The following is a 25,622-nucleotide window of genomic DNA, read 5'->3' on the forward strand; positions in this document are numbered from 1 at the left end:
CCCCCAATGCTGCCCCCAAATGCTGCCCCTGCCTGGAACTGCCCCAGGCCAGGCCAGAGGGCCCTGGACCACCAGGACCAGCCGGGGTTGGCCACGCTGGGTTGGTGAGGAGGTGGAGAAGTGTCTGGAGCAAATCCTGCCGGCTTTGGGATGAGTTTTCCCAGGAAAACACAGCAGGGAGTGAGGAAGAGGAGGCAGAGCCTGGTGGTGCCCCTGGGGTCCCTGAAAATCACTGAAAATCTCCCTGAAAATTCCCTGCTTAGCTCCAGGCTGGGAACACTTCCCATCGGGGTTGGCTGGGCAGGGAAGGGGCTGTGACCCCCCCCAGGCCTGGCCTGAGCCCCCCAGGGCCGGGGAGGGTCCCTGGGGCAGCTCTGGGCTCAGGACCAGGCTGGAATGACCCCAAACCTCCCCCCGGGGCTGTGCTGGAGTTTTGGGCTTTCCTGGGGGCTCCAAGGAGGCCGATCCAGGGTGGGGAGGGGGGGTGACTGGGGGAACCCCAGTTCGGGACCCCCGTTCTGGGGGGGTGGGCAAAGCCCCCCGGGACCCTCCCCGCGCAGCCTCGGCCGCCCCCGGGGGTTGTGGAGCCAAGCCCGGGATTCTGGATTTACCGGCCCTCCTCCCACTGCGGGCAGCCTGTAATTAGCTGCGCGCTTAATGAGTTTTGGCCAAGTTGGGGTGCAGCCCGCCCGTGGAGCCCTCGCTGCCATCACGCCCCTCCCTCCTCCCCCCGTGGGACCCACAAAAAGCCGGGGAGTTCCGGGGAGCTGCGGCACTCCCGACCCGATCCCGGCCCGATCCCGGAGCTCCCGATTCGATCCCGGCGCTCCCGACCCTATCCCGGCACTCCGGACCCCATCCCGGAACTCTGGACCCGGTCCCGACACTCCGGACCCGATCCCGGCACTTCCGACCCGATCCCGAGCCGGTCCCGGCGCTCCCGAGGGACGATGGAGCCCTGGATGCTCCTGCTGGGGGCAGGAATCGCCCTGGGCTGCGTGTCCGGCCGTGAGTAACCCGCCTGAGGGGCTGCAGGGTCCCGGGGGATGGGGACCAGCATCTCGGTGCTACTGGGATAACTGGGATAACTGGGATGGAGCTGCCCGGGCTCCGTGGGGCAAGGGGAAGGAGATTTTCCATGCTGGAAATCCAGCCCGGGCTGGGGTGATTTTCCAACTCCCCTGGCTCATCAGAGGGGTCCGGGTGTGTCTGAGCCTGCCTTGGTCCTGCAAAGCTCAAGGAATCTCCTTCTGGCTCCTCCTTTCCATGGAAAAGCAGCTCTGGGTGTTTTCCAATCCCAATGCCGTACCCACCTTCCCCCTGTGGGGCAGCTCAGGTGGCAAACGCAGCCCAGACCCGACCCCGAGGTGCCCAGGGGGGCTCAGAGGGCTCTGGGTTTTAGGAGGAGCTCAGGGCCACCAGGATTTGGCAGCCGGGATCCCACGGGGATGAGGAGGCGCTGAGTTCTTGCACAAAGCCTGAACTGCGATGCCCTGGCACTGAGGACGGGATTTCATCACCCCCGACGGCGCCAGGAGCTCGTATCTGATGGCCCGGGAGAGGATGAGTCCCCCTGGGATGAGAGATGAGCAGTTTTGCAAGGCCAGCTCACAGGAGAGGCTCCAAACCTGCGTGGGGCTGGGAGCAGGAGTTTCCAAACTCCTGAGTGAGTCCTGAGTTCCCAAACCCCTGAGTTCACAAATTTCCTATGTGAATCCTGAGTTTCCAAACTTCTGAGTGAGTCCAGAGTTCCCAAATCCCTGTGTGAGTTCCCAAATTTCCTGTGTGAATCCTGAGCTCCCAAACTCCCGAGTGAGTCCTGAGTTCCCAAACCCCTGTGTGAGTTCCCAAACCCTGAGTGAGTTCCCAGATTTCCTCTGTGAGTCCTGAGTTCCCAAACCCTCGAGTTCCCAAATTTCCTGTGTGAGTCCTGAGCTCCCAAACTCCCGAGTGAGTTCCCAAATTTCCTGTGTGAGTCCTGAGTTCCCAAACCCCTGAGTTCCAAAATTTCCTGTGTGAATCCTGAGCTCCCAAATTCCCGAGTGAGTCCTGAGTTCCCAAACTCCTGAGTGAATTCCCAAATTTCCTTTGTGAGTCCTGAGTTCCCAAACCCCTGAGTTCCCAAATTTCCTTTGTGAGTCCTGAGTTCCCAAACCCCTGAGTTCCCAAATTTCCCATGTGAATCCTGAGTTCCCAAACTCCTCTGTGAGTTCCCAAATTTCCTGTGTGAGTTCCCAAATTTCTTCTTTGAGTCCTGAGTTCCTAATTTTCCCATGTGAATCCTGAGTTCCCAAACTCCCGTGTGAGTCCTGAGTTCCCAAACTCCCATGTGAGTCCTGAGCTGTTCCAGAAGGAAAACCCTTGGTGAAGGTGCCTGGGGAGCTCGGCTGCCTCGTGGCCAGTCCTGGCCACCTGCAGGACCTGTCTGCTGGCCCTGGGACCTCTCCACTTCTCCTCGTGTGGGCAGTGGGAGATTTCCCCTGATTGTCCCCCAGGCAGGGCTCACCTGTGGGTTTGGAGGGTTTGGGAAGCTCAGGGCGTCCGCAGCTCTGTCCCAGGTTCCTTTGTCCTTCAGATGCTTCCTCCTGGAGCTGGGCTGGGTTTGGATTTGTGTTTTGCTGCAGGAACCGGGTCCTGAGTCAGGCCAGGGGCTCGAGGACGCGGCTCTGGCTGAGCTGACTCATCCCCGTGCCCGAAAGCAAACTGGGAGCACTGGGAGAGCTCCGGCACCTCCCCAGAGCTCGGAGGATGGAGCTGGGCAGGGAACAACCCCCCTTACCCTGGGCACCGTGAGAAAGAGAAATATTTCTGTGCTTTGTGCAGCCAGAGGAAATCTGGGGCAGGATCAGCCAAAAAATCCTGGGGCAGGATCAGCCAAAAACCCCTGGGATGGCTGAGTGTGGATGGGCTGTGTCCTTGTGTCCTTCTGTCCCAGGCCACCGCCCCTGTGGCATTTCCAGCTCTCCCAAAAAAGCTGTCCCAAAAAGCTGAGGACCCTGCAGCGATTTAGGGTTGATTTAGGGATTTAGGGTTGATTTAGGGATTTATGGTCGTGTCTGAGTGAGGAGGAGGAGCTGTTCCCCTGCCCTGAGACTGCTCAGGTGCTCTGTGGCGTTGGGGATTTGAGAATTTAGGATTTGGGAATTTAGGATTTGGGATGACGCTGAGCCCGCCTCTCTCATCACCCCTCCAGGAAGAGCTGAGGATGCTGCAGCGATTTAGGGTTGATTTAGGGATTTATGGTCATGTCTGAGTGAGGAGAAGGAGCGGTTCCTCTGCCCTGAGATCACTCAGGTGCCCTGTGGCGTTGGGGATTTGAGAATTTAGGATTTGGGAATTTAGGATTTGGGATGACGCTGAGCCCGCCTCTCTCATCACCCCTCCAGGAAGAGCTGAGGATGCTGCAGCGATTTAGGGTCGATTTAGGGTTGATTTAGGGATTTAGGGTCGTGTCTGAGTGAGGAGAAGGAGCGGTTCCTCTGCCCTGAGATTGCTCAGGTTCTCTGTGGCATTGGGGATTTGGGGATTTGGCATTGGGGATTGGGGATTTGGGATGATGCTGAGCCCGCCCCGCCGAGGGCTGAGTCAGGGTCAGGGCCCTGCTGGGACACGCTCGGGATGCTGTGACACTGCTGGGACACGCTCGGGATGCTGTGACACCCCCGGGCCACACGGGACCAGCACCAGAACGGGCTCAGCAGTGACGGGGCAGCGTGGGCAGCTCCTGCCTTGCACAATCCCGCCGGGATTGAGGCTGGAAAAGCAGCGATGAGTGAGCCAGGGGGGTTTATCCCAGTGCAGCTCACTGGGGGAATGGGGCTGGGGCTGGACTGGTCACACTGGGAGGGTCTGGGCAGCGCTGAGCCCCCCATCCATGGCGTGTCCCTGCCATGGAGGTTCTGAGCCCCCCATCCATGGAGTGTCCCTGCCGTGGGAGTTCTGAGCCCCCCATCCATGGGGTGTCCCTACCATGGAAGTTCTGAGCCCCCCATCCATGGAGTGTCCCTGCCGTGGGAGTTCTGAGCCCCCCATCCATGGGGTGTCCCTGCCATGGAAGCTCTCCCAGCTCTTCTCAGGGGCTTCGGGAGAACCTCGAGACCCTCCCGACTAAAATAATCCTGTTTAAAGAATTTACAGGGGATGGGAAGCCAGGAGGGAAAACCAAGACAGGAGCTGGGGTTTGGTGGGGAGAGGGAGCCAAGGGGTCCCTCAGCACCTGCAGGGCCAGGGTGACATCACCAGGCACAAATAATTGTGGTGAAGTGACAAAGGGGACAAACAAGGGAAGGCGGCAGTGTTGGGGAGTTTGATGCCACCCTCATGGCCTGGATGTCACTGTCATCACCTCGATGCCACCCTCACGGCCTGGATGTTGCTGTAATCGCCCAGGTGTCCCGGGACTGGATGAGCCACATCAGGATTTGCCCCGGGGCCACCTTTCACCCGGGTTGGGCAAACCCCCGGTGCCTCAGATGTCGGGAGATTGCAGCGGCTGTGCCAGGGAGGGCAACGCCCGCTGCTCCAGGGCTGCCTTTGCCAGCTGGGACAGGGACAGCCTGTGGGACAGGGACACTGTGTGGGACAGGGACACTGTGTGGGACAGGAGAGCCTGTGGGACAGGGACAGCCTGTGGGACAGGGACACCTTGCTGGGACAGGGACACCGTGTGGGACAGGGACACTTGATGGGACAGGGACACCATGTGGGACAGGGACACTGTGTGGGACAGGGACACCATGTGGGACAGGGACACCGTGTGGGACAGGGACACCTTGCTGGGACAGGGACACTTGATGGGACAGGGACACTGCTGGGACAGGGACACTTTGTAGGACAGGGACACCTTGCTGGGACAGGGACACTGCTGGGACAGGGACACTTTGTGGGACAGGGACACTGCTGGTACAGGGACAGCCTGTGGGACAGGGACACCCTGTGGGACAGGCCCACCCTTGTCCCTCTGAGAGTGTCCCTTGTCCCCTCCAAGGCTCCACCGCTGCTATTTTCAGCTTTGCTTTGCATCACCACGCAGGTGCTCAGCAGCTCGTTAGTTATGAACAGCTCGGGAAGGAGTTTTCCCAGTTTTCCCAGTTTTCCCAGTTTTCCCAGTTTTCCCAGCACGTGCAAACGAGGCTGTCAGGAATGCTGCAGCTCCTCCAGGGGGGCCGGGCTCATCCCAGAGTGAATCACGGGGAGCAGTTCCAGGAGTAACCCGGGGTACTGGGGCTCATCCTGGGGTGAATCACAGGGAGCAATTCCCGGGGGCTGTTCCCCAATGTCACCTTGAGGTTGTGACAAACACGGCCCGAGAGGAGCAAAAAAAGATCCTGGATGGCTCCTGGGCTGCCTGGGGCTCTGGAGCTCATCCCAGGGTGAATCACGGGGAGCAGTTCCCCAGTGTCACCTGGAGGTTGTGACAAACTCAGCTGGAGAGGAGCAACCCTGGTGACAAAGATCCCCGATGGCTCTTGGGCTGTGTGAGGCTGGCCCGGGAGGGGACAGAAGTGACACAGGGGATGCTCCAGGGTGGGGATGGCCTCACTCAGCCCCTCCTGAGTGCCACCCCCCGTTTGTGTCCCCGCAGATCTGTACACAGCCCCCGACTCGTGCGAGGGACGCTGCGGGGAGCCCTTCAATGAGGAGGACGAGTGTCACTGTCACCCCGAGTGCGGGGCAGAGCACAACTGCTGCGAGGACCACGAGAGGCACTGCGGGCCCGGTGAGAGGGATTCGGGGTGTCCAGGGGGTGGTTCCGAGCCTCTGCAGGTCCCCAAGGTGTCCCCAAGGTGTCCCCAACTCCTTTTCCTCTCTGCTCCACAGGTGGGGAAGGCGCCGAGGGAGGAGCTCGAAGCCTCGGTGAGTCCGGAGGGACGGAACCATCCCTGGGTGCCTCGGGGTGTCCCCTCCATTCCTTGGGGTGTCCCCCTCCAGGTGCCCATTGGGGTGTCACCCTCTATTTCTGGTGTGTGTCCCCATTCCTTGGGGTGTCCCCTCATTCTCGGTGTCCCCTCCATTCCTTGGGGTGTCCCCTCAGGTGCCTCGGGTTGTCACCCTCTATTCCTCAGGATGTCCCCCTTTAATTCTTGGGGTGTTCCCTCCATTCCTTGATGCGTCCCCCGTTCCTCTGGGAATCCCGTCCCATTTCCATGGATCCAGCTGGATCCCTCTCACCTTTCCATGGATCCTCTGGATCCCCTTCACTTTTCCATGAATCCCAGAGCTGTCCCCAGCCCCTGCCTGTCCCCACAGGGACATCCTCACTTTTCAATGGATCCTCTGGATCCCACTCCCTTTTTCATGGATTCAGCTGGATCCCTTCCGTTTTCCATGGATCCCCTTCACCTTTCCATGGATCCTGCTGATTCCCACTCACTTTTTCATGGATCCTCTGGATCCCCCTTACCTTTCCATGGATCCCCCTCACCTTTCCATGGATCCTGCTGGATCCCCTTCACTTTTCCATGGATCCTTCACCTTTCCATGAATCCAGCTGGATCCCCTCACCTTTCCATGCATCTCCTTCACTTTTCCATGGATCCTGCTGGATCCCCTCACTTTTCCATTGACCCTTCACTTTTCCATGGATCCTCACTTTCCTGTTCCATGATCCCCTCACTCTTCCATGATCCCTTACTCTGCACGCATTTCATGTATCCCCTCACCTTTTCCTAATCCTGCATCTCCTTCACTTTTCCATGTACGCCCTCATTTTCCATGTACCCCCTCACTTTTCCATGAATCCCCCTCACTTTTCCATGGATCCTTCACTTTTCCATGGACTCCCTCACTTTTCCATGGATCCCTCTCACTTTCCATGGACCCCCTCAATTTTCCATGGTACCCCCTCACTTTTCCACGGATCCCCCCCCTCTCCCCGGACCCCCGAGCCGTGCCCAGCCCCTGCTCTCCCCGCAGACGGATTCTCCAGCAGCAGCGGTTCCATCTCGGAGCAGGAGCTGCTGGAGCTCTCGGAGCAGCTCTACGGGCTGGACCACAACAAAGCCCGGCCCAGCGACATCGCCCTGAACCCGCAGCACCTGGCGGGCCCCGACGAGACCGGCGACAAGCAGGACCGGTCCCCGCAGCCGTGAGTGGCACCGGGAGGGACAGCGGGGAGGGACAGCGCGGTGGGGAAGGAGCTGCGATCCCAGCAATTCTCCCCCAGGCTCTACAAATACGTGAACGAGGCGCTCTTCTCCAAGCCCACCTACGCCAGCTTCATTAAGCTGCTGGATAATTACCAGAGGGCCACGGGCAGGGAGGAGGAGGTGACGGCCGAGGAGCTGCGGGAGCAGGAGCGGTTCCTCCAGGAGGTGATGGAGACGGAGCTGATGAAGAAACTCTTTGTGTTCCTGCAGGGGAAAAGTGAGTGTGGGGCAGGGCTGGGGAATGGGGGAATCGCAAGGGGAGACAGTCCAAAGCAGCACACTTCATTTTCAGGAGGTTTTTAATATAAAAATTTATTTTAATTTTATTTTTAAAGGGTTTTTTAAAATAAAACCCCCGTTTTTATTTTAGCATGCATGCTTTTTACACATCCTTACAAAACTCCTAAGTTTACACTGCTCACTGCTCACGAGACACAAACAAAGTGCTCATTGGAATAATTGCAGGTTTCTCTGATTTATCCTTTTCTTTCTTGGTTTCTATGTCAACGACCTTGGTAGGAAATTCTTTCAGGGCTAAACACGGATCCTCTTATCAAACTTCTCTCTGGCTCTCAGGAATCCCTGAGTAAAAAAAAAATTAAAAAAAAATCTTCCTCAGCTCAGGTGTTTATTATTTCTAATCTATGTTATGATATTTCACATTCAGACTCAGGTGTTTATTATTTCTAATCCATGTTATGATATTTCACATTCAGACTCAGGTGTTTATCATTTATCCATTTTAGGATATTTTGCATTCATATTCAATTTCACATTCAGACTCAGGTGTTTATTGTTTCTAATGTGTGTTAGGATATTTCACATTCAGACTCAGGTGTTTATCATTTTTTACCTGTGTTACGGTCTCACAGCAGTGAGTTCTGCAGTCCTTCATTAACCAGGCACAAAATGGCCAACAATCTCTTGTTACAAGGTGTTTTAAGGCTAAACTATCTAATTAATAAATGACACCTAAATTATTTTCACTTTTAACCCAATAACTAATCACTCAAAGTCCTCAATGCAGATTTTTCTGTCCAATTACAAAACACCACCCAAACCCATGAAGGAGAAGGAAAAAGAACAACCTAAAACCTCCATCTTGCTCCGTATTTATTTCCATATTCTAAACCCTTAAACTCTAAGTTTTCCACCCTGTGACATTACACACTTCTAATCAAACCACACACCTGTAATCCCACTGCTATTAATCAATTTTGGAATTGATTGGTAGCACTTCTCCACGGCCTCAGGTCAAAGGCAGCGCTCTCCTGGGGGTCAGTGTTTGTCACACAGAAAATCTGAATTTCCCAGCACCCAGAGCCCCATCTCTGCCCTCCTTTCCCTGCAGATCGCTACAGCTCCGAGCAGGAGTTCCTGCAGGACCTGAACCAGATGTGGTTCGGTCTGTACTCCCGAGGGGACGGGGAGCGGGATTCCAGCGGCTTCGAGCACGTGTTCTCAGGTAGGTGCAGTCCCACCCCAATTTCCAGCACCTGTTCTCAGGTACAGCCCTGCCTGGTCTGGGGGCTCATCCTGCTGTCCTCTCTGTGTTTCAGGGGAGGTGAAAAAGGGAAAAGTGTCCGGATTCCACAACTGGATCCGCTTCTACCTCCTGGAAAAGCAGGGCGTCCTCAACTACTTCAGCCACAACTTCGACGGGCCGGTGAGAGCTCGGGGGGCTGGGGATGAACCCACAGATCAGGGGGGCTCCCATGGGGATGAACCCCCAGATCAGGGGGGCTCCCATGGGGATGAAACCCCAGATCAGGGGTGTCCCAAGCCTCGAGGGAGAGATTTGGGGCTGGGGGGCTCTGCTGGGACCCCCCAACCTGGCCGTGAGCTGCTCTGGACCCTCCCTGGAGGGGCTGGGGGGGATCCCACCCTGCTGAGCCCCAACCCCTCTCCCCCAGTGGGACACGTACCCCGACGTGCTGGGGCTCCAGTTCAGCTGGGACGGCTTCTACAAGGAGGTGGGCTCGGCTTTCATCGGCTGCAGCCCCGAGTTCGAGTTCGGCCTCTACACCCTCTGCTTCCTCGCGCGGCCCGGCCGGGCGTGAGTGCTGACCCTGCGTCCTTCTGTCCGTCCTGTGTCCCTCTGTCCATCTTTTGTCCATCTGTCCATCCTGTGTCCTGTCCATCCCATGTCCTTCTGTCCCTCCTGTGTCCCTCTGTCCATCCCATGTCCTTCTGCCCATCCTGTGTCCTTCTGTCCATCCTGAGTCCTCTCTGTCCATTCTGTGTACTTGTGTCCTGTCCATCCCATGTCCTTCTGCCCATCCCGAGTCCTTCTGTCCATCCCAAGCCCTTCTCTGCATCTCCCAAGTCCTTCTGTCCATCCGTGTCCTTTCTGTCCATCCGAGTCTTCTCTGTCCATCCGTGTACCTTCTGTCATCCAAGCCTTCTCTGCATTCCGAGTCCTTCTGTCCATCCCGAGTCCTTCTGTCCATCCCAAGCCCTTCTCTGCATCTCCCAAGTCCTTCTGTCCATCCTGTGTCCCTCTGTCCATCCCAAGTCTGGTCCTGGAGCCAGCAAGGCCTCCCTGAGCCCCATCAGGGCTGAGGTTGGCCCTGAATTTGGGGAGGGATGGGATGGAGATGGATTTATGGGATGGGATGGGGATGGAGATGAGATGGAAATGGGTGTGGGGATGGAACAGCATTGGTTGGGGACACCAAGAGCACCCTGGAGATGGGGTTGTGGGATGAGGGGCTCAGGGCTGGAGCACCGTGCCTGTGGGGACACTGAGACCCCCAGAGCCCCCCTATGGGGCACAGACCCAGATCAGGGCCGTGACAGGTGTTGGTGTCCCCACAGATGCCACCTGAGCCTGGGCGGGCACCGCCTCAGCGTGCAGACCTACCCCTGGACCAAGACCACCTACGACGGCGGCCGGAGATTCATCGCCACCGCCTACGTGATGTCACCCTGAGCGGTGACGTCACCCTGAGCCGTGATGTCACCCTGAGGATGACGTCACCCTGAGTGGTGTCACCCTGAGGGGGCTCGCGGGGGCCGCGGGACAGGAGCGGCTGCACCGCGGGTCCGGCCCGGAGGGGATGGTGGGGACCGAACGAGGGGACACCCACGAGGGGACACCCACGAGGGGACACCCCCAGACCCCGCCGCGTGTGGCGGGCCCAGGCTCGGAAGGGAAGGGAAGGATTTGGCACGGAAAGGAGGATCCTGAGCAGAATAAACACTGCCCTGGCTGGAGCACCGCTGGGTTCGGGGTGTCCTTAGAGCAGACCCCCCTTTATCCCCCTCCCCGCGCCCCATTTGTCCCTCTCTGAACCCCTCCCCAGGCTTTGTCCCCCCCGGACCCGGCCGCTCCCGGGGGCTCTGTCCCCTGGAGCCCCTCCCCATCAATTCGGCTCTGCCCCGGCCCAGCTGAGCTCTCCCCGGGGCCGCGGCTCCCCAGAGCCCCCAAATCCCCCGGGCCGGGGCTGCTCGGGGCTGCAGCTGCTCCAGCACCGCCCCCAGGGGCTCCAAGCAGAGCCTGGGGGGCAGCGGGACCCCCAGGCCGGACCCCCGGGCTGTGGAGATGAGACCCCACTCTCAGGACAAGCCCCGAGGCACCGGGACCCCCCCAAAACCCCTTCTCCCGTTCACCCCCAGATTTGGGGGGTCCCAATGTGGGGGTGACAGTCACCAGCTCCCCCGCTGTCCCCATCCCCTCCTCCTGCAGCCGGGGCTGTGGAGATGTCACCCCACACACGGGACAAGCCCCCCGCCCACCCTGAGACACCGGGACCCCCCAACACTCCTTCTCCCGCTCCCCCCCAGATTTGGGGGGTCCCAAGGTGGGGAGGGGTGACAGCCACCAGCCCCCCCCCGCTGTCCCTGTCCCCCCCTCCTGCAGGCGCGGCCGGGGGGTCCCAGGGCGGGGAGCTCGGAGCTCGGAGCCGCTGACAGATGGTCCCGGGCAGGGCGGGCGGGCCCCGCGCCATCTGCCGGGGGTCACGGGTGACCCCGAACCCCGCGCGGGGAGGGGGCGATGCCACAGCTTGATTTATAGAAATGCGCTGGGAAAGCGGGGAGGGGGCGGCTTTGGGGGGCACCCGGGGTGTCCCCGCAACCGGGGTGACACGGGGTGAGACACGGGGATGACATGGGGGTGACACTGGGGTGACACGGGGTGGGACACGGGGGTGACATTGGGGGTGACACGGGGGTGACACGGGGTGGGACACGGGGGTGACATTGGGGATGACACGGGGGTGACACGGGGGTGACATTGGGGGTGAACGGGGGTAACAAGGGGGCTGACATGGGGTGACACGGGGTGGGACACGGGGGTGACACTGGGGGTGACAGGGGGGTGATATGGGGGTGACACGAGGGGGACATGGTGGGTGACACTGGGGGTGACACGGGGATGACATGGGAGTGACACTGGGGGTGACACGGGGGCTGACATGGGGTGACACGGGGTGGGACACGGGGGTGACACGGATTGGGACACGGGGGTGACACTGGGGTGACACGGTGGGTGACACGGGGTGGGACACGGGGGGGACACTGGGGTGACACGGGGGGGTGACCCTGGGGGTGACATGGAGGTGACACTGGGGTGACACGGATCTCTTGGAGGGGTCCTGCCAGCAGCTCCTGCAGGGTCCCGAATGCCAAATTTCCCCCCCGATGGTGCCAAACCAACCCGGTGCCCCCAGGGTCACACAGAGCGCTGGGAAATCGCTCCCGGCTCCGACAGAGCGGGAAATAATACAGAAATATAAAATATATAATAATTATATTAAAATATATAATATATAAAATATAAACATTAAATTGTACATAAAATATTTATAGTAATATATGGAAATAAAAATATATATTTATACTTTATAATATAGGATTTATTTATGTGCTAAAAGTATATTTTATCCAATCACATATTATACTCGATGGTTCATTTATACATTTTATATGTATTTCTACACAAATTAGATCCTATATAATAGGTTTTGTTCCTATATTTATGCATTATTTTCTATACATTATATTATTTATTTACTATATATATTAGTTATTATACCATTATTTATCAAATTATTGATACATTCTATTATTTATATATTTTAAATATATATTTTTGTATCTGTATATAAGTATGTTAAAACTATATATAAATATAGTTTTATATATAAAATATACTTATATATAAGTATATATTTATATATTATATAAATAAAGAATTTTTATATTAACATATTAATAAATACATTATATATTATATACATTTTTATATATTTAATATATTTTTATATTTTATAAAAATATATTTATATATAAAATAAATATTTTGAAATAAATTAATAAATATATTATGTTGTGTATTAAAACATATATACAGTGTATTAGAACATATATATACATATATATATAAAAGTATATTAAATATATATACATATACATACATACATATATATATACATATATATACATGTATATACATGTAATACAGTATTACATGGTATACATGTATATACATGTACATACGTAATAATATATATATAAATATTTTTTAAGATATATTTAACATATTTTATCTATTAAAAACACGCTCCTAAATCACGCATTCCAGCCCCTGTTCCCCGCGAAGTTTGCAGCCATGTGGGAATGACGCCGCGATGGGTAAAGAGACGAACCCGAGCGAGGGCAGGGCAGGAGGGGAGGGGCAGGTGCTGCCAAGCCGCCCCCGGCCATCTGCTGCCAGCGCTGCCCCCCGGGACCCCCAGACCCTCCTCGGGGCCCCCCCGGCTCCTCGGGGCCCCCCCAGCCCCGCGCGGCTCTCGGGGGTCCCGGCCCCACCTGAGGCAGCCCCGCTCCTGCATCCCCTGTGCTCCCCTCGAAGCACTCACTGCGTGGTTTTTCCCGTTTTCCCCGTTTTCTTGGCTTTTTTCCCATATCCCCCGTGTTTTCTTGGATTTTTCCCTGTTTTTCCCTGTTTTCTTGGGGTTTTCCCCCGTATTTTCTTGGGTTTTTTCCCCGCTTCCCTTGTGGTTTTTTGGGTGTTCTTTTTCTCCTTTTCCCTTGGGGTTTTTCCCCATTTCCCCCGTGTTTTCTTGGATTTTTCCCTGTTTTTCCCTGTTTTCTTGGGGTTTTCCCCCGTATTTTCTTGGTTTTTTCCCCTTCCCGTGTTTTTGGATTTTTTTCCGTTTCCCTGGGGTTTTCCCCAGTATTTTCTTGGTTTTTTTCCCATATCCCCCTTGTTTTCTTGGGTGTTTATTTTTTCTCGTTTTCCCTTGGGGTTTTTCCCCCGTGTTTTCTTGGAGTTTTTTTCCCTCGTCTTTCTCTATGTTTTATTGGGTTTTTTTCCCCAGGGATTTTCCCTCGTTTTTCTCCATGTTTTATTGCGTTTTTCCCCTCTTGTTTCCTTGGGGTTTTTTTTCCCATTTTCCCCAGTGCTTTATTGCGTTTCCCCCTCTTGTTTTCTTGGGTTTTTTCCCCATTTTCCCCTGTGTTTTCTTGGGTTTTTTCCCCCCGTGTTTTCTTGGGTTTATTCCCTGTTTTCCCCCATGTTTTATTGCGTTCCCCCCCCTTATTTTATTGGGTTTTCCCCCCGTTTTCCCAATATTTTATTGCGTTTTTTGCTGCGTTTTTTGGGGTTTTTCCCATTTCCCCCGTGTTTCCCCCTGCCCAGCGCCAGCGGAGACCCCCGAGACACCCCAGGGACACAGGAGAGACCCCGATGGCTTTAGGAGAAATTCGGAATATTCGCGGTCCCTCCCCGAGGGATCCCTGTGGGATTCACGCCGGGCAGCCCAGTGAGGATGAGGAGGGTTCCGGCCCCAGCTGAGCCCCCGCGGTTTCAGACCCTGATCCGAGCCCTGGGGAGCGGAGCCTCCCTAATCCCGCCCGTAACCGATCCGGCCCTAACTGCCCCGATGGGCTCCGGCCGCATCTGCTGCGCCAGCTCGGCCTAAGAGGATGAGGATGAGGATGAGGAGGATGAGGAGGGGGTGTGCTAAACCATTTAGGGCCCTGGAGCTCCTCATGCACGGCAGGGGACAGGATCTGCAGCTGGATCCAGCCCCGGTGCGGCAATGCTGGGCCCATCCCTAAAAACCGCTGTGATCATCCCAAAAAGCCTCTGGGACCATCCCTAAAAACCACTGGGACTATCCCAAAAAGCCACAGGGACCATCCCAAAAACCGCTGTGAACATCCCCAAAAAAACCACTGGGATGATCCCAAAAAACCACTGGGACCATCCCAAAAAACCACTTGGACCATCCCAAAAAACCGCTGGGACCATCCCAAAAAACCATCCCAAAAAAACACTGAGCCGATCCCAAAAACTGCTCGGACCATCCCTAAAAACCACTGGGACTATCCCAAAAAACTGCTGGGCCCATCCCCAAAAAAACACTGGGATGATCCCAAAAAACCTCTGAGATAATCCTAAAAAACCACTGAAACCATCCCTAAAAACCACTGGAACCATCCCTAAAAAAATGCTGGGACCATCCCAAAAACCCGCTGGGATAATCCTAAAAATCCGCTGGGACAATCCCCAAAAACCGCTGGGCCCATCCCAAAAAAACCTATGGGATAATCCTAAAAAATCACTGGGATGATCCCAAAAATCCGCTGGGACCATCCCCAAAAAACCACTGGGCCCGTCCCAAAAAAACATTGAGACCATCCCAAAAATACCCCAGGGAGGATTCCTGCATTTGGGAACGCCCCAAAAGTCTCAGCACCCTCTGGCGCAGCCCTGAGCACCGAATTTATGGAGAAACGGCCCCAAAATCCAGCCCTGAGCTGGGAGGGACCCCCGGAGCATCCCCCGGCACAGGGTGAGGGGTCGGGCCCCACCATCCCAGGATTTTGGGATCCCAAATTTTGGAATCCCAGGGTTTTGGGATCCCAGGTTTTTGGGATCCCAGGTTTTTGGAATCCAGGTTTGGAATCCCAGGTTTTGCGATCCGGTTTGCGATCCCAGGATTTTGGGATCCCAAATTTTGGAATCCCAGGGTTTTGGGATCCCAGGTTTTTGGGATCCCAGGTTTTTGGGGTCCCAGGATTTTGGGATCCCAGGATTCTGGAATCCCAGGTTTTTGGGATCCCAGGATTTTGGGATCCCAGGTTTTTGGAATCCCAGGATTTTGGGATCCCAGGTTTTTGGGATCCCAGGATTTTGGAATCCCAGGATTTTGGGATCCCAGGGTTTTGGAATCCCAGGTTTTTGGGATCCCAGGGTTTTTGGGATCCCGGGGTTTTTGGGGTGGCAAACCCAGGGATTCACCCCAGGGATGGAAGGGGTGGTGAAGGCAGATCAGAGCCCCCCCAGACCCCCCAGCTTGGCTGGCAGCTGGGCCGGGGTCCCCCCGGAGCTGGGGGTTAATGAGGGAGCGGCGGCCGTTGGTCCCAGATGGACCCGGGCACGGGGAGGGGGCGGCTCCTGCGGGGTCCCGCCCGCCTTTTGGGGCGGGGGGAGGGCGCTGGTCCCCATCCCCATCCCTCCCTTTCCAGGGGCTGGTCCGAGGATGGAACAACCACGAAACCAAACCCTGGGGGCTTCCAGCGCCCCAAACCTTGTCCCTGGGGGTCCCAACACCCCAAATTTCATCCTCCGGCGCTTCCAGCACCCCAAACCTTGTCCCCGAGCTCCCCAGCACCCTAAATTTCGTCCTCCGGGGCATTCAGCACCCAAGATTTGCTCCTTAAGGGCTCTGACGCCCCACAGCACACCCTCTGAGGGGTCTTGGGGGTGCCCAGGTGGTACCAGGGATGCCGAGGGGGTGCTGGGGATGTTCAGGGGGTTTCAGGAATGCCCACAGGGTTCCAGAGATGCCCAGGGGGTCCCGAGGATGACGAGGGGATGCCAAAGATGCCCCGGCTATCCTGAGGATGCTCAGGGGGTACCAGGAATGCCCAGGAGGTCCCGGAGATGCCCAGGAGGTGCCCACACCGCCGGGCACCCACGGCGGGGTCGCGTCCGTTGCCCCCGCGCTGCCGCCCGTGTCCCGCAGCCCCCGGGGCCCCCCGGGCACCCCGGAGCCGCCGCCGGGAGCAGCGCGGAGCAGCCCCAACTGTTCCCCGGCGGGCGCAGCCCCCGCTAATCCAATCCATCAGGGGGGTAATGAGCTATGAAAGTGTGGATTCAATTAAGGGGGATTGCGGCGGGAGGCAGCGCCCGGCGGCAGACGGCGAAAGGAGCCCGGCTCCCCTCTGAAAGGCTCCATCTGTGCCGCCGGGGCCCCTTTGTGCTCCCTGAAAGCGCCGCGCAGCCACAAAAGCCGCCGCGTCCCCGCCGGCCGAGGTTGCGGTGATTCCCCCGGGGGAAACTGAGGCACGGGAGAGGAGCTCGCGGAGGGTTTGGGGGGGATGGAGCTGGTTTGGCTTCAGGGATCGGTGTTGATTTGCGGGGATTTGGTGGGAATCAGCAAAGCCAGGGGCGCTCGAATCCAGGGGTGGATTGGGGGGGGATTGAAAGTCCAGGCAGTGCCACCCCTGCAGGGCCACAGAGTCACCTCCCCTTGTCCCTCCAAGAGCTCTGGCACTGCCAGGGACCCTCTGGGCATCCCGTGCCAGGCCCTCCCCACCCCACATTTCTCCCCACATCCCCTCTGTGCCTCCCCCCGACTCATTTGCGCTGGAAACGCCCCCGAGGCCTCCCCACCTCCCCCCACGGCAACTTGGGAGGGATTGGCGCGGGGACGAGTTTAAAGATGGGATTATTGCTGTACAAATTCTGATTAAAGCGTCCCCAAACCCTCCTGCAACATCGCTAAGCCGAGCTCTAATCTCGCCCGAGCAGAGACTTCGTCAATAACTCCAAATCTCCGCGCTGTTGGTTTATCTGGCGCGGATTAAGCGGGAGCTCCCTGAACTTGGATCAGAGCAGAAAAACCACCCTGAACCGGGCTTTGGGGCAGTTTGCCTTGGCAGCTGCCAGCTCACGAGTCCAGCCAGGGATTCCTGGGGTGTCCAACACTGGGAGGGCTCCGAGCATGTCCTGGGATGGAGAAAACAAGAACAGCCCTGGTGTCATCCCTGTCCTGATGGGGTTGGGGACAGTTCTGGTGCCAGCCCGCGGTGGCATCACAAGGGACAGGTCCTGTCCTGGCTGGGGATGGGGGGATGGAGGGATGGAGGGATGGACAGATGGACACAGAGATGGATGGATGGCTGGACAGACGGACGGATGGATGGATAGAATCCATGGATGGATGAGTGGACAAGGATGGTGATGGATGGATGGATGGATGGATGGATGGATGGATGGATGGATGGATGGATGGATAGAATCCATGGATGGATGGATGGACAGGGATGGATGGACGGATGGAATCCAGGGATGGATGGATGGACAAATGGATGGACACAGGGATGGATGGATGGATGGATGGATGGATGGATGGATGGATGGATGGATGGACGGACAACTGGATGGATAGAATCCATGGATAGACAGACAGACTGATGATGCCGCACACCCCACACAGGATTCCCCACCCTCACAGCCTCACCCAGCACCAACTCCCTGAGCTGCTGGAGAGCAGGAACCGCCCCTGAGCCCACCAGGGTGACAGTGACAGGGGGTTTGCACCTGGGGGTCACAGCCTTGCACGACCCCACTTAACCCCTGCATCCCCACAGTGCCACCACCACCTCCATCCTCCCTGGATGCCCACAGTGCCACCACCTCCATCCTCCGGGACCACGACGGCTCCTCTGCCCCCTCCAATCCGCAGGAAAAGTTCGTTTGCCAAAATCCGCCGTCCCCACGGGGAAAAGACGATTAAATCGAGAGCCCCGAGCCCGATCTCCCGGCTTAGTGGGAAAATCCGCGCGGTTTCCCGAGCCGGCCACATTAGGAGCTCATGGCGGGCGGTGTTATCAGATTACAGACAAATATCAGAATTACAGCCCTGAAAGCCGGGCTTTAGGGGGGCTTAGCAATTATCCAGCCCTGGGTGGGGGAAACCAGGGCGAGCCTGAGCTGAGACCCCCGGGGCTGGGGGATGGTCCTAAACGGGGGAGGGGGGACAGGAATCCCCTCCATGGGGCAGGATGTCCTTCTATGGCTCAGGATGTCCCTCCATGGGTCAGTGTCCACTCTATGGAGCAGGATGTCCCTCCATGGCTCAGGATGTCCCTCCATGGGTCAGTGTCCCCTCCATGGAACAGGGTGTCCCTCCATGGGTCAGAGTGTCCCTCCATGGGTCTATGTCCCCTCTGTGCATCAGGTTGTCCCTCCATGGGTCAGTGTCCCCTCCATGGACCAGGGTGTCCCCTCCATGGGTCAGGCTGGACCCCCCAATGCCCCTCCCAAGAATTCCCCAGGTGGAAAGAGAGGAGAAGCTGCCCCCCAACCCCTGCCCCACCTGTGGGACCCCTGGGGGGGCTGTGGGGTGTCCAGGGACCCCCAGAGAGGATGAGAGACCCTCCCCACGACCCCCGGGCTGGGCACAGTGAACGCACCCACCCTCAGCTCCTCAGCAGTGCCACCCCCCTGCCCCGGTGTCCTGCGGGGACACGGGGACACCCCCACCCCCGGGTGCTCCGCGCCCCCTCCCCACACAATCCGAGGGCCAGCTGTGCCCTGGCAGCGCGGGCCTGGCACGGCTCCTGCCCTGCTGGCACGGGCCGGGGCTGCTGCGAGGGCGCACACGTGCCCGGGGGAGCTGGCACCGAGCGGGGCTTGGCCCCCGGCCAGAGGCAGAGGGGCCGGGGCACAGCTGGACCCTGGGCCCGGCGGGCAGAGACCGCTGTGCCCGGCCCGGGGCTCCCGGGGCATCCATGGGGAGGGGTCCTGGTGCCATCGGGGGGGGGCAGGAGGCGTGGGGGTGCCCGACATGGAGCTGTGGGTGCGTGGGGAGGCTCACACGGGTGTCCCAGCCTGGGGTTCTTGTCACAGCCCCCTGTTTGTGTCACAGCCTGGGATTCGTGTCCCAGACCGGGGTTTTTGTCCCAGCTCCCTGTTTGTGTCACAGCCTGGGATTCGTGTCCCAGCCTGGGGTTCTTGTCACAGCCCCCTGTTTGTGTCACAGCCTGGGATTCGTGTCCCAGACCGGGGTTTTTGTCCCAGCTCCCTGTTTGTGTCACAGCCTGGGATTCGTGTCCCAGTCCCCTGTTCGTGTCCCAGTCCGGGGTTTGTGTCACAGTCCCCTGTTCCTGTCCCAGCCCCCTGTCCGTGTCACAGTCCCGTTTTAGTCCCAGCCCAGGGTTTTTGTCCCAGCCCGATTTTGTGTCCCCTGTTCCTGTCCCTCCTTGCCCACGCGGCCGGGTGTCACCTTGGTGTCCCGTGGTCCCCCACCCCCCTCCCCCGGAGCGGGGCAGGCCGAGCCCCCTCCCATATAAACCCAGCCCAGATAAACCCATCCCAGGCTGTTCCACCCCCGCCCTGCACATCCCCATCCCTGTCCCTAAATCCCCTTTTTTGGGGACACACGAGGTCCATCCCCATCAGTTCCTTCCCCGCTCTGCACATCCCCATCCCTGTCCCTAAATCCCCTTTTTTGGGGACACACGAGGTCCATCCCAGGCAGATCCATCCCAGGCTGTTTCACCCCCGCCCTGCGCATCCCCATCCCCGTCCCTAAATCCCTTTTTTTGGGGACACACGAGGTCCCCCCCGCTGTCCCCCCGCCCGTTCCCGGCCCCGCAGGGCCCCCCCCGGCCCGGCTGCAGCTGCGGGGGCCCCCGGAGAGCCCCCCGCCCTCAGCCCGAGGCGGGCGCAGCTTGCGGGGCCGAGCGGCGGCGGCTCCCCCGGGCTCCGGCACAGCCGGCGCGGGGCCGGGGGACAGCGGGGACAGCGGGGAGGGACACGAGCGGGGTCCCCGTGAGAGGGGACACGGGGGGGACACGGGGGGGACGCGCCCCCACGGCCGCCAGACGCTGCCGAGGGGTCGGGGCGCAGCTGGGGAGGGACGGGGGGGACGCGGGGAGGGGAGATGGGGTGAAGTCAGGACGGCCGCGTCCCTTCCGTGAGGCTTTTGGGACAAATCTCAGCTTCCCAGAATGTCCCTGTGCTCCCAGGGCTGTACTGAACCCCCATTCCTGGGACCCCAAATCAATTCTGGGACCCCCAGGGCTGTGCTCTGCCCCATTCCTGGTACTCCAAATCAGTCCTGGGACCCCCAGGGCTGTACTGAACCCCCATTCCTGGGACCCCAAATCAATCCTGGGACCCCCAGGGCTGTGCTCTGCCCTATTCCTGGGACCCCAAATCCCCTCAGTACCCCAGGGCTCTCCTAAACCCCCATTCCTGGGACCCCAAATCAGTCCTGGGACCCCCAGCGTTCTGCTCTGCCCCATTCCTGGCACCCCAAATCCCCCCAACCCCACAGAGCCCCACTCCAAGGTCAGGGATCCCATCTGGACCCCAGCACAGGGGGCTCAGATCCTCTGGCAGCCCCCCACCCTCACCCCAGCCCCCCAAAAATGAAACAACAGCCCCCAGGAAGCTGCTTGAAACAAGACCACGACTTTATTTGAGCTAAAAACCCCAAATCTGCTCTCTTTACAAAAGGATAAAACATTTCCAGTACAAAAGGGAAGAAGCCCCAGGACCCGGGGCTGGGCAGGGACCTCAAATCATCTCCAAATTCCCAACTTTATACAAAACCAGGGAGATTTGGCCAATGGGGCAGGCGAGGCCAGCGGGACATCAAAAATAGTTGCCTGGATTTTCTTTGAAAAACAAAATAAAATCATTGCATAGCATTTAAAAGTTATTGCTCGTCTCAAAACGCACAGAGGAGTTGGGAGCTGTTGGCAGGATCCCAAATCCATGGAACGGCCGTTAAATACGGAGTTTGGCATTAAATATGGAAATATTGGGGGAAATATCACCAGGAAAAAAAAAAAATCAGGTGGTGAGGGAAATAAATTAAATAAATAATACCTAATAAATAACCCTGGAGCACCAGCACGGCAAAAACCACGAGGGCTCCAGGCAGGGAATTCCCACTACGAGCCTGGAGGGCAGAGGGGGAAAATCCTTGGGCGCATCCCAGATTTCCGTGGAAAACGGGAGGAAATAAATTAGGACTCCTCACACACGGTAATTAATAAATAAAGCAGGAATTAAGACAGGTTTTTGTTGGCAGGAGCAGGGGAGGGGACGCTGTGAACCCAAAGGAGAGGTCCTGGAAGGGAGAGGGGTGGGGGGCTCCTGTTCCAGGTGGGATTCTGGATCAGTGGGATCCCATCCAGATCTCTGGGATCCCATCCAGATCAGTGGGATCCCAATGAAATTGGGATTCTGGGAAGGATCAGCAGGATCCCAATCCTCTTGGGATTCTGGGAGGGATCAGCAGGAGGGAATGGCCACAGGGCCTGGCTGGACCATGGTGACCCCAGTAAGGGACCGGGATGAGCATGGATGATGGGCCACCATCACTGGGCAATGGGGCACTGTCCCTGGATGCTGACCCTCCATCCTGGACCTTGTCCTTCCATCCCTGGACACTGTCTGTCCATCCCTAGACACTGTCCCCCCATCCCCAGACATTGTCCCCCCATTCCTGGATGTTGTCTCCCCATCCCTGGACACTGTCCCTCCATTCCTGGACACTGTCCCCCATCCATGACGGCAGAAGGAAGAGGTTCTCCCTGGGGTGGGATTTTCCGTGCTGGTTTCCCACTGCAGCACTGGGAAATCCATGACCCCACGTAGGGAAGGGACAGTGGCCACCCCAAGGGGCAGGAGGGGCTGTGTCCCCACACCTGAGGGGACAGAGAGAGGATGGACAATCCAAGGGCTGGATTTGGTGTCAGGATGGACATCCTGGAGGTGGAAACACCTTCGGGAGCATCTCTGGGGGACGCAGCAGTCTGGAATGGTTCCTGCGGCTCCTGGGGACAGCTGGGACAGCAGCGGTGGCACTGCCACCTCAGCACCACGTCCTGCAGAGACGCCAGGTCCATCCTGGGCACATCTCCCTGCCCCAAACCCACATCCAGCCCCGCTACTCGTTGAAGATGGCGCCGAGCTGGGCCCCGGCCGCGTGGGGCGGGAAGGACTCGAAGGCGACGTCCAGCGGGATCTCGTAGCGGGGCACGGAGCCCTGGAAGTGCGAGCCGTGCCCGTGGGCCGCGGGCAGGCCCACCGAGGGGTAGTGGGCCATGAAGGGGTAGGGCTTGTCCAGCTCGGGGGAGCCGTCCTGCTTCAGGGAGAAGTTGCCGCTGATGCTCAGGGGCGGCGTCAGGGGCCCCTCGTAGGGCGGCGTGGAGCAGTCAGAGGGGTGGCTCCCGAACGAAGCCTCCACCAGGCTCTTGAAGGCCGGCGGCTTCAGGTGCAGCAGGTGGGACTCCATGGAGCCGTAGGGAGGGCTGGGCAGCCCCTGGTAGCCGAAGGAGTGGCCGGGCAGGCCCGGCTCGCACGGCTTCTCCTCCTGCTTCTCCAGGAAGAGCGGCTGCGCGCCCAGCTGCAGGCAGCCGGCCACCAGGTTGCTGGTGGGCTGCGAGAGCCCCTTGCACAGCATCTCCACGAAGCTCTTGCCCTCGGGCGTCTGCCCGCTCTCCAGCACCTCGGACAGGGCCCAGATGTAGTTCCTGGCCAGCCGCAGCGTCTCGATCTTGGAGAGCTTCTGCGTTTTGGAGTAGCAGGGCATGACCCGGCGCAGGTTGTCCAGGGCGTCGTTCAGGCCGTGCATCCTCGTGCGCTCCCGGGCGTTGGCCTTGACCCTCCGTGCCCGGAACCGCTCCAGCCTGGCCTTGGTCATCTTCTTCTTCTTGGGGCCCCTCCTCTTGGGCTTCTCGCTGTCCTCTTCCTCCTCCTCCTCCTCCTCCGCGCTGTCGCGCTCCTCGGGCAGGGCAGGCAGCAGCACGAAAGGAGCGCTCCTGGCGTCCCCCTGCTCCTTCAGCTCCTTGGCTGCCGGCATTTCGCCCATCCAGGCCTGGCTGCTGACGAGCTCGGCCATGTCCGAGGGCTTGGCGCAGCTCTGGGGCATCTGCAAGGGAGGGACGGGGACGTGGGGACGGATCCCTGAGGGAGAATCCTCAGCACGGTGGGAAAATCTCCCTCCAGACTCAGCAGCACTTTCTGCCCGCTCCCAGCTCCCATGGATTCCTTTCCTCCAACTATGAATTCCCTTTTTCACCCATATGGATTCCTTTTTCCCACCTATGTGTTCCTTTTCTCCACCCATGGATTCCTCTTTTCCACCTATTTCCCTCTCAATTTCCATCAGAGTTTGGATTCCTTTTTCCCACCTATGGATTCCTTTTCCCACCTATGGATTCTTTTTTCCCACCCATGGATTCCTTTTTTCCACCTATGGATTCCTTTTTTCCCCACCCATGGATTCCTTTTTTCCACCTATGGATTCCTTTTCTCCACCTATTTCCCTCTCAATTTCCAGCGGATTTTGGATTCTTTTTTCCCACCTATGGATTCCTTTTTACCACTTATGGATTCCTTTTTCCCACCTATTTCCCTCTCAATTTCCAGCAGATTTTGGATTCTTTTTTCCCACCTATGGATTCCTCTTTCTCACCTATTTCCCTCTCAATTTCCAGCACATTTTGGATTCCTCTTTTCCACCTATGGATTCCATTTTCCCACCTATGGATTCCTTTTCCCCACCTATTTCCCTCTCAATTTCCAGCCGATTTTATCTGGGGGATGCTGACGCCTCTCCCCGAGCTCCAGCAACATTCCCAGAGCTTCCAACCATCCCATTTCGGGGTCATTCCCACTCCTGAATCCCTTCTTGTCACACTCCCCACCCCGACTGTCACATTGGGGGTGACAAAAGGGGGCTGGCAATTCCCGGTGGGAGATTTTCCTTCCCCGAGCCCCCCTTGCAGCCCCGGGTCCCCGTTAATCGGCCCCCCCAAATCCCATCACCGCCCCTGGCTCATTCCATAAAGCTTTAGCCCCTAAGCAGCTTTGCTGCAAGTGCTGCTCCCCTTTCCCGAGCATCCCACGCGGAAAATCCCACTTTTAATATGCGTGATGGGGCTCCCGGGCGGGATTAGGGTGTTAATTGCTGTCCTATCCCCAAAGGACCACGCGGCCCCAATTAACTCCTGGCGGAGCACCGGGGGTCTGGCCGAGGATGAGAAATCGGGGGGGATGAGGGTGGGGAAGGATGGGTTTTGGGGTGAGGGGATGGCCCCGGTGAGATCTGCCCCAAAATCCCACAGATCAGCTCCAAAACGCTGCAGATTTGCCCCAAAGCCCCCCAGGCTGCAGCCGGGGGTCCCATTCCCCCCATCCTCGGGGGTCTTCCCTCTCCTCGCTGCCTCCGGGATCCATCCCGGGTTTGGGGTTCCCTTCTCGAGGGGACCCCCGGCCCGCCCGGCATTTCCAGGGAAAGTTCTCCCTCTGGAAGTCCCTCTGGGATTTTTAAGGGGATTTTGCTTTCTTTCTACGGAATATTGATTTTAAAATTAAAAAAAAAAAAAAGGAAATTACACAAAGAGGGAATTGCCCGAGGAAATCACTTCCTTCTCCACCATCCCCAACGAGACCCCAGCCCCGCCAGCCCGGGGGTCACCGAACCCTCTCCGTGTCCCCTCCCCGGCCCCGGGATCGCGGCTCCGTCCCCAGCGGGTACCGGGGGAGCGGCTGTGACCCCATCCCGCCCCTCTCCCCACTCCCCTGGTGACTGAACCCCCCCCAGACCGGGGTCCTGCCGCTCCTCCATCGGGACAGAGCCCCCCGGGGGTACCGGGGGCACCGAGCGGTCCCGTTGGGGGCACACCCGGACCGGGGTACGGAATCCCGGGGGTCCCGGTCCGCCCTTACCTGGGCACCACAGCGAGTCCCCCCTGTCGTTTGTGTCACTCGCCCGGGGACATGGCGGGGTCAGCCCGGGGAGCGCACCGGGAGCGCACCGGGAGCGCACCGAGCACCGGCCGCTCCGCGCTCGGGCGGTTTTGAGAGCTCCGCGCTGCCCGCGGCTCCTGCCCGGCCGCGGCTCCCGCGTGGCTCCTCCCACGGGGGGGAGGGACCGGGCCCGGCTCCTCCCGCGGCCCCACCGGGACCCCCACGGCAGCGCCCGAGCGTCCCGGGGCTGGGGAGTGGCGGGGAAACAGCCCCGGTTATTGGGGACCCCTGGGTTGGGAACACCCCCGGTTATTGGGGACCCCCAGGTGGGGACTCGGGGACACCCCCTGTTATTGGGGACCCCCGGATGGGGGATATCCCCGTTATTGGGGACCCCCGGGTGGGGGATATCCCCGTTATTGGGGACCCCTGGGTTGGGGACTCGGGGACACCTCCGGTTATTGGGGACCCATGGGTGTGGTCTTGGGGACACCCCCGGTTATTGGGGACCCCTGAGTGAGGGGGCTTGGGGACACCCCTGGTTATTGGGGGTCCCCCCCTTGTGACAGGAGCTGGAAGTGGGGGACAGCGATGGCACCCCCAAAATCCTCCCCCTGACCCCCTCCTCACCCATCCGCTGCTCCCCAAACCCCCTCCAGCCCCCCGGGACCCTTCCCCAGTGCCCGGCAGCGCTCGGCCCCGCGGCGGCAGGCCGGGATTACGGGGAATACTAATTAATT

At 58.4% G+C, this 25,622-nt stretch overlaps 2 protein-coding genes across 3 annotated transcripts; one reads left to right on the forward strand and one right to left on the reverse strand.

Moving 5' to 3' along the window:
- Positions 1 to 815: 815 nt before the first annotated feature.
- Positions 816 to 10,737, forward strand: ENDOU (endonuclease, poly(U) specific). 2 transcript variants are annotated; one of them, XM_064734969.1, is made up of 9 exons: positions 816 to 1,008; positions 5,585 to 5,719; positions 5,821 to 5,856; positions 6,916 to 7,087; positions 7,166 to 7,365; positions 8,500 to 8,613; positions 8,708 to 8,814; positions 9,062 to 9,204; positions 9,966 to 10,737. In XM_064734969.1, the coding sequence occupies exons 1-9, from the start codon at positions 951 to 953 to the stop codon at positions 10,078 to 10,080; spliced, it is 1,080 nt and encodes a 359-aa protein (XP_064591039.1). In that variant the 5' UTR covers positions 816 to 950; the 3' UTR covers positions 10,081 to 10,737. The 2 variants fall into 2 exon arrangements, with proteins under 2 accessions (XP_064591039.1, XP_064591038.1); XM_064734968.1 differs by lacking the exon at positions 816 to 1,008 and adding an exon at positions 1,356 to 1,666.
- Positions 10,738 to 21,681: 10,944 nt separating this feature from the next.
- Positions 21,682 to 25,033, reverse strand: NEUROD4 (neuronal differentiation 4). The gene is made up of 2 exons (XM_064734973.1): positions 24,862 to 25,033; positions 21,682 to 23,059 (listed from the first exon to the last, which is right to left on the reverse strand). Exon 2 carries the CDS (start codon positions 23,057 to 23,059, stop codon positions 22,076 to 22,078), a length of 984 nt encoding a protein of 327 aa, XP_064591043.1. The 5' UTR covers positions 24,862 to 25,033; the 3' UTR covers positions 21,682 to 22,075.
- Between the last annotated feature and the right edge of the window lie 589 nt (positions 25,034 to 25,622).

The sequence above is a fragment of the Zonotrichia leucophrys genome, chromosome 29 (genome assembly GCF_028769735.1).
Source record: "Zonotrichia leucophrys gambelii isolate GWCS_2022_RI chromosome 29, RI_Zleu_2.0, whole genome shotgun sequence".
Classification (NCBI taxonomy): domain Eukaryota; kingdom Metazoa; phylum Chordata; class Aves; order Passeriformes; family Passerellidae; genus Zonotrichia; species Zonotrichia leucophrys.

Excerpts from the sequence above, each read along its gene's own strand:
- ENDOU (XM_064734968.1), top strand. The coding sequence starts at position 1,549 with ATGGCCCGGGAGAGGATGAGTCCCCCTGGGATGAGAGATGAGCAGTTT. Across the intron at positions 7,088-7,165 it reads CAGGACCGGTCCCCGCAGCC|GCTCTACAAATACGTGAACG; the intron begins GTGAGTGGCACC and ends ATTCTCCCCCAG. Across the intron at positions 7,366-8,499 it reads TGTGTTCCTGCAGGGGAAAA|ATCGCTACAGCTCCGAGCAG; the intron begins GTGAGTGTGGGG and ends CTTTCCCTGCAG.
- NEUROD4 (XM_064734973.1), bottom strand. The coding sequence starts at position 23,059 with ATGCCCCAGAGCTGCGCCAAGCCCTCGGACATGGCCGAGCTCGTCAGC.